The sequence below is a fragment of the Cebus imitator genome, unplaced genomic scaffold, assembly GCF_001604975.1.
Source record: "Cebus imitator isolate Cc_AM_T3 unplaced genomic scaffold, Cebus_imitator-1.0 Scaffold120, whole genome shotgun sequence".
In the NCBI taxonomy this organism is placed as follows: Eukaryota; Metazoa; Chordata; class Mammalia; order Primates; family Cebidae; genus Cebus; species Cebus imitator.
This window is the reverse complement of record NW_016107435.1, coordinates 1,009,599-1,024,267: the sequence shown is the minus strand read 5'-3', so window position 1 is coordinate 1,024,267 and position 14,669 is coordinate 1,009,599. Positions and strand designations below refer to the sequence as shown.

At 35.4% G+C, this 14,669-nt stretch overlaps 1 protein-coding gene across 4 annotated transcripts in view; it reads right to left on the bottom strand.

The window, feature by feature from the left end:
* The window catches only part of VPS37A (VPS37A subunit of ESCRT-I), an 89,918-nt gene that overhangs the window by 52,111 nt on the left and 23,138 nt on the right, over positions 1–14,669 (bottom strand). For all 4 annotated transcript variants that reach the window (XM_017539629.2, XM_017539628.1, XM_017539632.2 and 1 more), the window contains exons 5-9: positions 5,860–6,085; positions 4,349–4,419; positions 342–469; positions 200–258; positions 55–123 (exon numbers count right to left, since the gene is read on the bottom strand). In XM_017539629.2, coding sequence (XP_017395118.1) covers positions 55–123; positions 200–258; positions 342–469; positions 4,349–4,419; positions 5,860–6,085 — 553 coding nt within the window. The remainder of the gene's footprint in view (positions 1–54; positions 124–199; positions 259–341; positions 470–4,348; positions 4,420–5,859; positions 6,086–14,669) is intronic.

Here is a 14,669-nt window from a genome sequence, read left to right as displayed (position 1 = left end):
AAAAGAAAAGAAAAGAAAATTCTATGGCAAAGAGAAAAAGCTAAACAGTCTTACCTCACTAAGTTCATGCTGCCTTTGCATCTTCTTTTCAAAAGTAGACTTCATTTGTGTAAGTAATTCATACTAAAAGAGAAAATGAAAGGATGTTTTATTCTATTTTTAAATTATACAAATCTCTTCTAAATGATCACTAACTCACCTTATCTAAAACAGTTTGCCTTTTGGCTTCCAAGCTGGGCTCCAAAAGGAGATTTTTTCCTGTAAGGTAAATCTCCAGTTTACTTCTAGGTAAAAACCAGATTTTTTTCAGAAAATTTGAGCTGAGAACAGGGAAGACATACTTGCTAGTTCCTCAATACTTTTTACTAAGTCATCTTTGTCAGTAATAATTTGTTTTAGTTGAGGCAAAGTCAGAAACTGTTCTAGTAATACCTCCTCTTGATCATTCATATCTGTGAGTTGTGACACACTAGAAACACAAAAGAAAAAACGTTAATAAATATCAGATATCAACTTTTTCTCCAAGACAACTATTTATAATTTTTTAGCTTTATTTAGTTGATAGGGTTTACATAATTTTTACATATACACATAAGGCAGCCAATTTTAACCTTAAAATCATGTAAAACATCAACCACAATGGGACATAAAGCAGTCTGTAATACATTCTCAACAGAATCCGTAAAAGTAAATTCTGGTCCAATGGATTTATCAATATATCTACTTTCTTTAAAAATCACAACTGTGGAGAACTATTCAGAGTTATACAGTGACCTGAAATTAAAGACAAAGTAACTTAACTCAAGTAAAGAAAAATGCATGAAACTAGGGTTCTCCCTTATTCAGCTTAGGTTTCTTAAAATAGGAAAGCAGTATGTAGTTAAGTATTTTTTCTTGTTCTAAAATCTGTTTAACTTAATTGCTTTACAATACCACTTATTTCTTAAATTTCTCTGATAGGAACCAGACTGATATGTAAAATTTAAGCTATTTATTTCTTCCAAGCATAATGTTGAACATACTAGTACTACACTAAATTTAAGAGGAGTAAAAGTCCACAGATAAGCAAGCATTAGAAGAATTTCTTCTTAATCATTTCTTTGTATGTACGGACAGGAGGGAAACAGAACTGGAAAGAGGCCAGAGTAGTTACTGTAACATTTTGGCTTGTGAAAAACTTTTATGTGAAAATTGTTCTATCTAGTCAGCTTTAGACCAGTTCAGGGCCTTATTCCAAGGATGTGTTGGCCAAAATGTAGCTAGTAAAATCTCCCAAGACTCTAAAAGATAAATACTCTTTGCTTGTATATACTGCCAGTTATTGTAGGACCAGTAAGAAAAGGTGCATAAGCAGTCACAACAACTCTGCTTTAACCTCTGGGCCTATTTAGCTTACAGATGTGTGGCTGTCACAGTAAGAGCTATAGATATATTTCTGTGTGTAGATGTTTATGTGTGTACATATATTCATAAAATATTTAAAGAAAAGAAATAATGGAGGGCTAAACCAAAAACAAAAATGGGTATTTGTATGGCGAGAAAACTAGGTAGAGGGAATATGGATAGAAGCAAATCTTATTTTTGACTATGGAGCCATAGAAAAATATTGGATAATTTGAAGATAATTAAATAAAAGGGAAAAAAAGCAGTCTTTAAAATTCAAAGAAAATTGACTGCTGTAAAAATAAATAAACCCATTTTTTCTAAGTTATATAAACATCCGGGGAAAAATTATTTGAAGAGATTAAAAAAACAATAACAACAGTATATTCTGGCATGTCACATACCAAAGACAACAGAACTGTAAAAAAACAAGAACAGGCCAGGCGCAATGGCTCACACCTATAATCCCAGCATTATGGGAAGCCAAGGCAGGCGGATCACAAGGTCAGGAGATCAAGACCATCCCGGCCGACGTGGTGAAATCCTGTCCCTAGTAAAAATACAAAATTTAGCTGGGCATTGCGGTGTGCACCTGTAGTCCCAGCTACCCGGGAGGCTGAGGCAAAAGAATTGCTTGAACCGGGGAGGCAGAGGCTGCAGTGAGCCAAGATTGTGCCACTGCACTACAGCCTGGGCGACAGAGCGAGACTCCATCTAAAAAAAAAAGAAACCCACAAAATCAAAAATTTAACCTGCATTCAATAACCTTAGTAACAATAGTGGTATTGTTATTCTGGAAAAGAACAAGTGTCCTTGAGAGAAATGGCCCACTGTAGGTCTAGAAGAAGAAATGTTCATGATGAGCCCATAGCATCTTTACTTTGTCAGAAATTATATAGAAGGCAAGTTGAGTTTCTCACCCATCAGAATAACTTCTGGAGATGGATACTGCATCAACTCATTATTGAGAAAGTTGATACTATAAGGGGAAATATTAAGCATTTTTCTTGCTCCTGTATGAGGTGTATTTCAGTGTAACTAAATATGTAGTTAAGACAAGTTCTTCATATAGTAATTCTGGTTAATAAATTCTGGTGGTAATGATAAATCAGAAAATCATATTTACAACCACTACTGAGTTAATGATAGTCAATGATTTCAGGTGCTTTAATCTGATATAATCTTAGTATCACTAAAAAAAGGGCAACCAAACCTCACCGCTGCTTTTTGCGATGTAATAGGAAGCATACACTAATTATGACATAAGTATTGGCAAAAGAATTGAACCCTGTCTACTTCTAGCCACCAGCAGCATAAACTATGGGAAAGAGGGAAACACCTTCAATGGTACCACAAGGAGGCACTAAGGAAAAAATAGGACCTGGAAGATTTTATAGGACAAATAACCAATTTAATAAATATACACTAAGTATAATATATATGTATGCATGTATGTACATCTACATGTATTTATTCCCATATTAATGTTTATGTATATGTCTAAGTGTGTCTCTGTGTGTGTGTGTGTATGTGTGTGTAAAAGAGAAAGGTTGTAGAGAAATGGTTCAATGATTAAAAGGAACTTAAGAGATCCACTATACAAATGCAATAGGTGGAACTTGTTTTGAATCCTGACTCAAACAAACTACCAACAAAAAGATTAATTATTAAGACACTGAAGAAATAAGGTAATATTAAAGAATTATCATTAATTTTGTTAGGTATGATGATGATGGTGATTGGGGTTATGGTTAAAAAAAGGAAAGAAAATCCTTACCTGGTAGAGAAATTTACTGAAGAACTGATCGGTAAAAAGGATGTATTATCTGATATTTGCTTTAAAATAATCGTGACTCATACCTACAGCCCTCCAAGAAGGCTGGATGGAAGGAGGCATGAAGTACAGTGAGCAAAAGGGTTCACAGCTGTTCATGCCACATGATGGACACAGGGAGGCTCATCATACTAGTTTCTTCACCTTTTTTGTATTTTTGATGTTTTCACAACAATTATTTTAAAAAATTTAAAAGCAAAAAAGATAACCTGATTAAATGAAAACTTCCTTATGGGGTTATTGTAAGCATTACAACGCATATTAACCTTTAACATGCATGCAGTATACTGTAAATATTAATTTATCATTACAGAAGATAACAAATCACTATTTCCTCAAAATGACTATAAAACATTGATGCAAATAAAGTTAAACCCATTAACTATAGGATTTCTCATGGGTTCCTGGCTGTACGTCTTTGATGAGATATACCCTAAAGACAAAAAGAACTGCAAAAAAAAAAAAAGGTTTAACTTCATTCAGTAGTCTTAGCAATAAGAGCCTTATCAGTATCACGAACTCTCAATGGGAGTATAAAGGACACAATGCTTCCCAAAACTGAATGGCCAAAAGCCATTTTCTGCATGAAGCATCTTAGAGAAGCAAAGTTCCATGAAAAACTTGCACCTTAAATTTGATTATAAACTTTTCTGCTATAAATTTGAATAAAAGTTTGGCTCTGTAAAAACACCCAATACTTTATGATAACTTTAATCTATTTCTCTATATGTAAAGTTTATCTCCTAAAGGAACTTTATCTCCTAAAGTTTATCTCCTAATGGACGATCTAAAATAGGCCAAGATATATTTTGAAATTGTCAGGAATAATGTATTTAAAAATACTTTTCAAAGAATGCAGGCCACATGAGAGAAAGGACCTTGTTATCTTAATAACTATTGTATCATTATAAAAATCCTATAAAAATCCCTGAGTATGTACTAGTCCCTCAACAAATACAACCTATATAGGACCTGATTTTTAAAACTTTCCCACTAAGACACCCATCATACTGTATAGGAAGTGAAGATTTAAAAAATCAGTTATTTTAATATGGATATGAAATAATGGTTTGGTTTATGCTTACAAATAAAGTAGACAGTGTCACCAACTTTACTCTCCAGGTTTTTTACCTTAGTTCTGAGAGCTCTGGAAATGCATCAGGGACATCTGGCATCTTGTAACCAAAACCATTTTGGCTTGTCTAAAGAAAAGTTTTAAATGATATTATTAAATGTCAGCCATTTTTTTTAACTGCTTTCAATTACTAATAAATGTCATCTTTAATGTACTGTATCCCATAACTGTTTTCATTATCATATTTTCATCTTCACATCTCACATGGCCTTAATCTCCTCTTCTTCCTTCAGTCTATCTTTTTTTCAGCATAGTATTCATAGGATTACTTTTTTTTTTTTTTTTTTGGTGAGGGCCATGTGAGTACCTGTGTTAGGTGGAGAACTAGTAGTTCTCTTTCTTGTCTAAGTGTATGGCTATAGATTTCATTGGTATATATGAATATGTTTCTCTGAAGTGAAAGGCATTTCATATAGAAAAGCAATAGTTTAACAACAGTCTGAATACTTACATGTGTCAGTTAGATGAGACAGCAGGGGTAGATGGGGAATCGAGTAGCCACTGTTTATCCTTGAGGACCCTTGAAAAAATCCTCTTGTAATTGTGTTTATACTGCTAATTGTAATTTGTTCCTAACATTCATTAACACAATAAAATGAAAAGTTTTGGAAAAACAAAGTCCACTTGAGTTTATATATTCTAAATGATTATAAACTCTGAAACCAGTAATGTTGGATATAGTATGGTTTTATAATTGAGTACTACACTATGGGTGATAAGTCACTGAGGGTTATAATTGAAAAGATTTTTTTGCCCCTTTAAATGTTTTATGTCCAAAGTATTAATCTCTCCCGCAGTAACATTCCACATAGCAACAGTTACCAGCTTAAGAACATACAAGTTTTTAAGCCAATGGAACACTTGAAGCCCTCAGCATACTTTGGCAGACCCATCAAAATGTGACATGTGCTGCTCCCACATGATCATTTTTCTGCCTTTGCCCACACCCTATATGGCAGCCTGAGAGATCTACAGGCAGCTTCACAAAAATGCCATCTGGCTTATACCTCAATGCCTCTGACGGTGTTACTGGCTTTCACATATCCCCTTGTTATTCTGGCATATTAATAACAATCTTTCAAACTCTGGGCTCAAGCATAAGTGCTTGTATTTGCTTAGCTGCCTCATTTTTACTCAGCACCTGCTATCTTTATTATGCACCACTTGAATCACCACGAAAGTGGTGAAAAAAAAAAACAGAATCACATTATTGTAAAGGCAATCTACTAGTTCTACCTTGGTCCCTAGGAGCACTGACCATTCCCTTAACTGTGTCTACCAAAACTCTAGCTGTCTATTCTACTCCACCAGAACTAGAAGCTCGATATTTTAAGTTATTATTTGTTGGTTATCTTTCTGAGTTCGTTACTTGAATTTAAAAATGTGATTTAATCTTTTTATATTTTGTGTCTAACTTAGTGGCTGGTACACGGAGGCATGTAATAAACGTGTGTTGACTGAATAAATGTTTCAGTGGCACAAAATGTAGATAACTGACAATACCAACCGGTATTGAGGCATCCATTGCGGGAACAGGTAATGGCAGGTTTGAAAGGACGCCATATGAAGGAGCAGCTGGCTTGGCTGTGCTATGACTTGTTGTTGAAGAAGAAACCGTGTCAGCAACAGATAAAGAAGTGATACTTCTGTTTGCTTCTTGTGGGGAATATGGAGAAAGAAATGGAAAGCCCTGAGAAGCATAAGGAGGCATCCCACTTGGGTTACTGTATAGACTGAAGAGAAAAATAGAAGATCATTAGATCAGATTTTGTGAATAAAACATGTCAAATTATTTCAGAATTATTCTAAACAACAATGGTCAAGCACAATATTGGTGAAATATTTTATGGCAGGTGGTTATTTATTAAATTATATAACAGAATTAAATATTATATAAAGTGATAAAATATGACACCCCTCCAAAAAAAAAAAAAAAGAATTGTAGAATTGTGGTTTCTACAAAAAGGATGATGAATACTTTAGAAAGCATGCAATTCAACTGATCAGAGTAGAAATGAATAGACAGGCCATTCTTGAGTTTTCAGCATTCCATTGCTATCAATCAGTATCTCCATAGAGGGAATGGAGAACAATATTTAATCCAGAACATTTATTCAAGTAGAGGCTAATAGCTGTCTCTATATTTGTCAAAATCTGACTAAAAGTCAAGACTGCTTTTCTAGAAAATTTTAAAGAAAAATTAAGTATACAGATGAGATTCTAAAATGTTGAAATGTTAAAACCATGCATATATAAACACGCATGTATATTAGAGTCGCACAGCATTATGTACTTGGGATTCAGTCACTGAACAATATACTCAATATTTATTTTTGCAAGCTAACAAATATTTTACACTTAACATTTTTCCTCCTTAGCAAAGTTTAAAGAGAACTGGAGCATAAAAGCATTAGAGTAATTCAGACCTAGATCCAGACTGAGAATCATCTAAAAACCAATATATGAATAATACAGTGAGTTTATATGCAGCAGGCATTCTCATGTAAAGGATAAGGTACTTACAGTTATGTTTTAAATATTAATGTAATACTAACAACTAAAATGTTTCCCTTTATATTGAAACATGTTTCAATTTATAATTTTTTATGGGAGTACTATTACTTCATTTAATGATATAAATTAACCTGAGTTAGAAATGTTGTGGGGAGAAAACATTTGTTTTTCTTTTGAAATGTAAATGAATGACACTAAAATGTATATGGAAAAATAAGCCAGAGTAGAAAGAAAAAAGCCTGAAAAAAGGTATAGAAATATTAGCCCTGTCATAAAGCAAAACAAATTATAAAACCCTAATAATAAAACAAAATTTAAAGCATAAGACTACTGAATGAAGAGGTCGATCAATAGAACCAGATATAAAATCCAGAAAAAGCCCAAACATATATAGGAATTGAGATATAATAAAGATAGAATCTCAAGTAAATAAAGATAGAACAATCAAAAAATAGCATTGAGACATCTGGAAAAAAAAGTTGGAGCCAGATCCTCATTTTAACACATTATAACAATTTAATGAATTGAAGTTTCAGTTTTTTAAAAGAGGCTTGAACAAGAAGACATCATTGAGAAATTGTAAAATTGGGGCAGGAAAGGACTTTCTATGATCCCAAATTCAGAAGCCATTACAGAAAATAATGACAAATCTGACATTAAAAAAAATCTACATGACAAAGCCCTTTATAAGACAGGTAACAAATTTGGGGGGAAACTTCTATCACAGGCAGAGGGATAATTTCTCTAACTACATAAAGAATTCCTACAAACTGATTAAAGACAAAAAATCAAGAGCAAAATAGAGACTAGGATAGTATATACATGTTACAGAAAAGGAAAACAAAAAATATCTCAAGTACAGGAAAAGATGTTCAATTTAACTATTAATAGTAAGATAAATAAAACTAAAATTATACTAACACATTCTTTCCTGCCTATAAACTGGCAAAGATCCACTTCATAACATACTATTTTGGCAAAGGGCATGGGGAAATACGCATTATATAGAAACAGAAACTGGTACAAACTACTCTGGACAGTAATTCTGCAGTATTTGTCACAACTACAAATGTGCATTACACGTGTAGAATTTATCCAACAAATAAGCTCACATTGGGTAAAATATTATTTTAAAGATTATTTAGTTGAGCAGCCCTGAGGGCAATGAAGAAGGATGGGCTTTTCAGGGAAGATTAGAGAAAATGAAAGTATCTGTCAGTCTTGTTAAAGGAATTATAATACATCCATAAAACAAATACTTTGTGGTCATAAGGAATAATGAGGAAGTACCTTAGTATTAACATGAAAAACTTTCCAAAACCTTATCCTTATCATTTAGTCGGGGGGGGGGGGAAGCAAGGACATAATATGCTACCATTTATATAAAAAAGGGGGAGAATATAATACTACAAATATTTTCTTATAGATTAATAAAATAGCTCAGGAATTATATATACACAAACCCAAATAAATAACTTTTAGATGCAAATGAAAAACACTAAGCTGCAAGGGAAAAAGAAGTGGCACGGAGATTTTCACTCTATACTCCTTTATACTCTTTGAATTTTGAGCCAGGTGAATATATTACCCATACAAAAATTAAGTTTTCTAATCGGCTTGTTCATTTAAAAGGATGGCTCATCTTTATCTTAAAACTACTTTTCTCTAAAGGAATTAGTGTTACGTATGTGAACTAACCTAGAAACAATATAACCAACATGAAAGAGTATTTGTAATATCCTTGAATTCAAGTCAATAACTCTGAACCAGTCTGCTTTATTTTGAACTCAATAGCAGGTACAACCCACAAAAATAAGAAATGCATCAAACTTGATTTTTAATAACGTGTCCTATATCCTGGAACTTATCTGAAATGAAAACAAGTAAACTTGTCAGTTTGTAATTTCAAATAAGGTAAATGAGTTTATATCCAACCCTATCACTACATAAGATAGGAAATACGGTTTTTAATACACTTTTTATCCAAAAATAAGAACTCAGGACTCTAGAACATAGATGACAGAAAGACAAAGATGAGTGGGAGAGGGCTGAGGTACCTGGAAGTGGAATGCCGCTATGATGACAATGACAACAACAACAACAACAACAACAACCTAAAATGTGGGAGCAGGTTTGCGGCCAAGCAGAGGTATAAGCTGGAGGTCCCCTAAGAAGAGTAGGAAGGACTAATGGGCCTCAAAGAGGCTGTTGGGAGGAGCCTGGTGGGCCTTTGAGCAGATGGTCATTGGAAGAACTTTGTATTAGTGGAAAGTTTACCAACACTGCTGCCTGTAATAATATGGAAAATAGAAAATGTACCTACTGAATTGCATAATCTAGCTAAGGAGATTTCCAGGCAGTGCTGAAGGTGTCACCTAATTTCCAACTGGCTGTAGTAAAATGTGAGAGGAGAGAGAGAAGTTAAAGAACTGCAAAACATAAAAAAGATGAGATTTCCTGGATTTGAAAACAAAAATATCTCTCATTCCTACCTTCCCTAAGATTCTCAAATTAAGAAACAAATTAAGTAAAATCCAGCATGGGCTAGAAGTTCCTTTGTTAACACCTCTGAAAGAACCAAGATGGAGCCTGAGAGAACTGTCTAATAAGAATAACAGCCATTTACGGCTTCAAATAATCTTAAGGTCATTGTCTCTCAGCAGCCTCAATGGAACCCTAATAGCTTATTTGGCAGAGCTTTGTAGGTGTTGCTTTTAATGAAATGAATGAAAATACTGATTTGGTCTCATTGGTTTCAAAGAACATCTTTATTTCTGCCTTCATTTCATTGTTTATCCAGTCAACATTCAAGAGCCAGTTGTTCAGTTTCCATGAAACTGTGCGGTTCTGAATTAGTTTCTGAATTCTGAGTTTTAACTTGATTGCATTGTGGTCTGACAGATTGTTTGTTATGATTTCCGTTCTTTTGCAATTGCTGAGGAGTGATTTACTTCCAATTAAGTGGTCAATTTTAGAGTAGGTGTGATGTGCTGAGAAGAATGTATGTATATTCTGTGGATTTGGGGTGGAGAGTTCTGTAAATATCTACTAGGTTTGCTTCATCCAAGTCTGAGTTCAAGTCCTGGATATCCTGGTTAGTTTTCCATCTCGTTGATCTGTCTAATATTGACAGTGGAGTGTTAAAGTCTCCCACTATTATTGTGTGGTAGTCTAAGTCTCTTTGTAAGTCCTTAAGAACTTGCTTTATGTATCTGGGTGCTCCTGTATTGGGTGCGTATATATTTAGGATCGTTAGCTCTTCTTGTTGCATTCATCCTTTTACCATTATGTAATGTCCTTCTCTCTTTTGATCTTTGTTGGTTTAAGGAAGCAAGATCAAAAAAACTCAAAAGCTATCGGAAGACAAGAAATAACTAAGATAAGAGCAGAACTGAAGGAGATAGAAACATAAAAAACCCTTCAAAAAATCAATATATCCAGGAGCTGGTTTTTTGAAAAGATCAACAAAATAGACAGACCACTAGCCAGATTAATAAAAAAGAAAAGAGAGAATAATCAAATAGGTACAATAAACAATGATAAAGGTGATATCACCACAGATTCCATAGAAATACAAACCACCATCAGAGATTACAAACAACTCTATGCACATAAACTAGTAAACCTGGAAGAAATGGATAAATTCCTGGACACTTGCATCCTCCCAAGCCTAAACCAGGAAGAAGTTGAAACCCTGAATAGACCAATAACAAGGGCTGAAATTGAGGCAGCAATTAATAGCCTACCAACTAAAAAAAGCCCAGGTCCAGATGAGTTCACAGCCAAATTCTACCAGACATACAAAGAGGGGCTGGTACCACTCCTTCTGAAACTATTCCAAACAATCCAAAGAGAGGGAATCCTTCCCAAATCTTTTTATGAGACCAACATTATCCTGATACCAAACCCGGCAGGGACTCAACAAGAAAAGAAAACTTGAGGCCAATATCCATGATGAACACAGATGCAAAAATCTTCAATAAAATACTGACAAACTGATTGCAACAGCGCATCAAAACGCTTATCCATCACAGTCAAGTAGGCTTCATCCTGGGGATGCAAGGCTGGTTCAGCATATGTAAGTCTATAAATGTAATTCACCACATAAACAGAACCAAAGACGAAAACCACATGATTATCTCAACAGACGCAGAGAAGGCCTTTGACAAAATTCAACAGCCGTTTATGCAAAAAACTCTCAATAAACTAGGTATTGATGGAACGTATCTCAAAATAATAAAACCTATCCACAGACAATATCATACTGAATGGGCAAAAACTGGAAGCATTCCCTTTGAAATCTGGCACTAGACAAGGATGCCCTCTCTCAACACTCCTATTCAATATAGCATTAGAAGTTCTAGCCAGAGCAATCAGGCAAGAAAAAGAAATAAAGGGTATTCAATTAGGAAAGGAGGAAGTCAAATTGTCTCTATTAGAAAAGGAGGAAGTCAAATTGTGTTTATTTGCAGATGACATGATTGTATATTTAGAAGACCCCATTGTCTCAGCCAAAAATCTCCTAAAACTGATAAGCAACTGCAGCAGAGTCTCAGGATTCAAAATCAATGTGCAAATATCACAAGCATTCCTATACACCAATAACAGACTTAAAGAGAGCCAAATCAAGAACGAACTGCCATTCACAATTACTACAAAGAGAATAAAATACCTAGGAATACAACTAACAAGGAATGTAAAGGACCTCTTCAAGGAGAACTACAAGACACTGCTCAACGAAATAAAAGAGGACGCAAACAGATGGAGAAACATTCCATGCTTATGGTTAGGAAGAATCAATATCGTGAAAATGGTCATACTGCCCAAAGTAATTTACAGATTCAATGCTATCTCCATCAAGTTACCAATGACCTTCTTCACAGAACTGGAAAAAACCATCTTAAACTTCATATGGAGCCAAAAGAGAGCCCGCACAGCCAAGTCAATTCTAAGCAAAAAGAACTAAGCTGGAGGTATCACACTACCTGACTTCAAACTATACTACAAGGCTACAGTAATCAAAACAGCATGGTACTGGTACCAAAACAGAGACATAGACCAATGGAACAGAACAGAGGCCTCGAAGGCAATGTCACACATCTACAACCATCTGATCTTTGACAAACCTCACAAAAACAAGCAATGGGGAAAGGATTTCCTGTTTAATAAATGGTGTTGGGAAAACTGGCTAGCCATGTGCAGAAAGCAGAAACTGGACCCCTTCCTGACACCTTACACTAAAGTTAACTCCAGATGGATTAAATACTTAAACATAAGACCTAACACCATAAAAACCCTAGAAGAAATTCTAGGCAAAACCATTCAGGACATAGGCATGGGCAAGGACTTCATGACTAAAACACCAAAAGCATTGGCAACAAAAGCAAAAACAGACAAATGGGACCTAATTAAACTCCAGAGGTTCTGCAGAGCAAAAGAAACAATCATTAGAGTGAATCAGCAACCAACAGAATGGGAAAAAATTTTTGCAATCACTCATCTAATAAAGGGCTAATATCCAGAATCTACAAAGAACTAAAACAGATTGACAAGAAAAAAAACCAGCCCATTCAAAAGTGGGCAAAGAATATGAACAGACACTTTAAAAAAGATGACATATATGAGGCCAACAAACATATGAAAAAATGCTCATCATCACTGGTCATTAGAGAAATACAAAACTATAATGAGATACCATCTCAAGCCAGTTAGAATGGCGATCATTAAAAAATCTGGAGGCAACAGATGCTGCTGGAGAGGATGTGGAGAAATAGGCACATGTTTACACTGCTGGTGGGAGTGTAAATTAGTTCAACCATTGTGGAAGACAGTGTGGCTATTCCTCAAGGACCTAGAAATAGAAATTCCATTTGACCCAGTAATTCCATTACTGGGTATATATCCAAAGGATTATAAATTGTTATAGTACAAGGACACATACACACGAATGTTCATTGCAGCGCTGTTTATGATAGCAAAGACTTGGAACCAACCCAAATGCCCATCAATGATAGACTGGACAGGGAAAATGTGGCACACATACACCATGGAACACATGCAGCCATAAAAAACGATGAGTTTGTGTCCTTTGTAGGGACATGGATGAACCTGGAAACCATCATTCTCAGCAAACTGACACAAGAACAGAAAATCAAACACCACATGTTCTCACTCATAGGCGGGTGTTGAACAATGAGAACACATGGACACAGGGAGGGGAGCATCACACACTGAGGTCTGTCAGGGGAAGCTAGGGGAGGGACAGTGGGGGGTGGGGAGTTGGGGAGAGAGAGCATGGGGAGAGATGCCAGATATAGGTGATGGGGAAGAAGGCAGCAAACCACATTGCCATGTATGTACCTATGCAACAATCTTGCATGTTCTTCACAGGTACCCCAAAACCTAAAACACAATAAAATACACACACACACACACACACACATACACACACACACACACACACACACATTATATATATATATATATATATATATATATATATATATATATATAAAGAAAAAACTGATTCATAAGAAAATCATAAGCATTTTAAAGGAGTTTTGTCATCTTGGGTCTAAAAGGGACAGAGACAGTACCAAATGTAAAAGATGCTATTGGAACCTTAATTTCTACAGGCAGAAAGCAGGCTGAAAAAACTATGCACTTGGAAACAAGGACTATATTTTACAGAAATTAAGAATGATGCAGAAGGTAGAACCAAGAACCAAGAATTACTCTGTGAAGAATAGTTTCCATAAACTAAGTCTTCATCAAAAAAATGTGCCCAGTTGGATTTCCATACTGCTATGAACCAGTGGCTCCTGTGTGCTTCCTATTTTCTCTCTTTCGGAATCTATAGTGGTAACCCAAGGCTTGTTCTACCACTATATAATGGGTGTGAGAGGCGCAGCTACCTTATCTCTTTAATTCCCTTGTGTTCGGATCAGAATTGTTTTCCAGGAACACAACTGAGAAGCCTCATCTGTACCTGAACCTGATTTAAATGAAAGAACACAAACCTGAATCTGTAATATGATGAACTCTGCAAGTTCTTGGGGAAAGGGGCGAGTGACGATTCACATATAGGAAAGAGGTGAATTCTTATGGTTAGGAGGAAGAATGTGACAGATTATGTTTTCCAAAATGGTCATAGGCATATTTCCAGACCAATATGCACTTCTTGAACTTAGCCACCCCATCGAGAGTTGGAGTCTACTTTCTCTCCGCTTTCAATCTAGGTGGACTAGGTGACTAACTTTACAAAATGCAGCAGAAATGATGCTGAATAACATACAGGGCTAAACCAAAAAAGATGATAGAGATTCCACTTGGCTGGAGGGCTCTCTCTCGGAATCCTGACCCTCAGAACTTACCCCTGCCATGCAGTGAGGAAGCCTAGGTCACATGGAGAGGCCACATACAAATGTATCAGCACTAAAGTGTAAGCTTTAAGCCAACATTAACTGCCATGCAACACCAGCTAATGCAAAAAGTGGAACAAAAATGAGATATTGCCACTGGTCCCTAACCAAATTGTAGATTCTTAAAAAACATAAATGTTTTTATTTTAACCACAAGTTTTAGGGTAATCTGTTATGGATCTGATATAGTTTGGACGTTGCTGTCCCCTCTAAATTTCATGCCGAATTATAATCCCCATGTTGGAGGTGGAGCCTGCTGGGAGGTGATTAGATGATGGGGGTGGCTTTCTCATGAATGCTTTAATGCCATCCTCTTGGTGCTGTCCTTGTGATAGTGAGTGAGTTCTCGTGAGATGTGACTATTTAAAAGTGTGTGGTACCT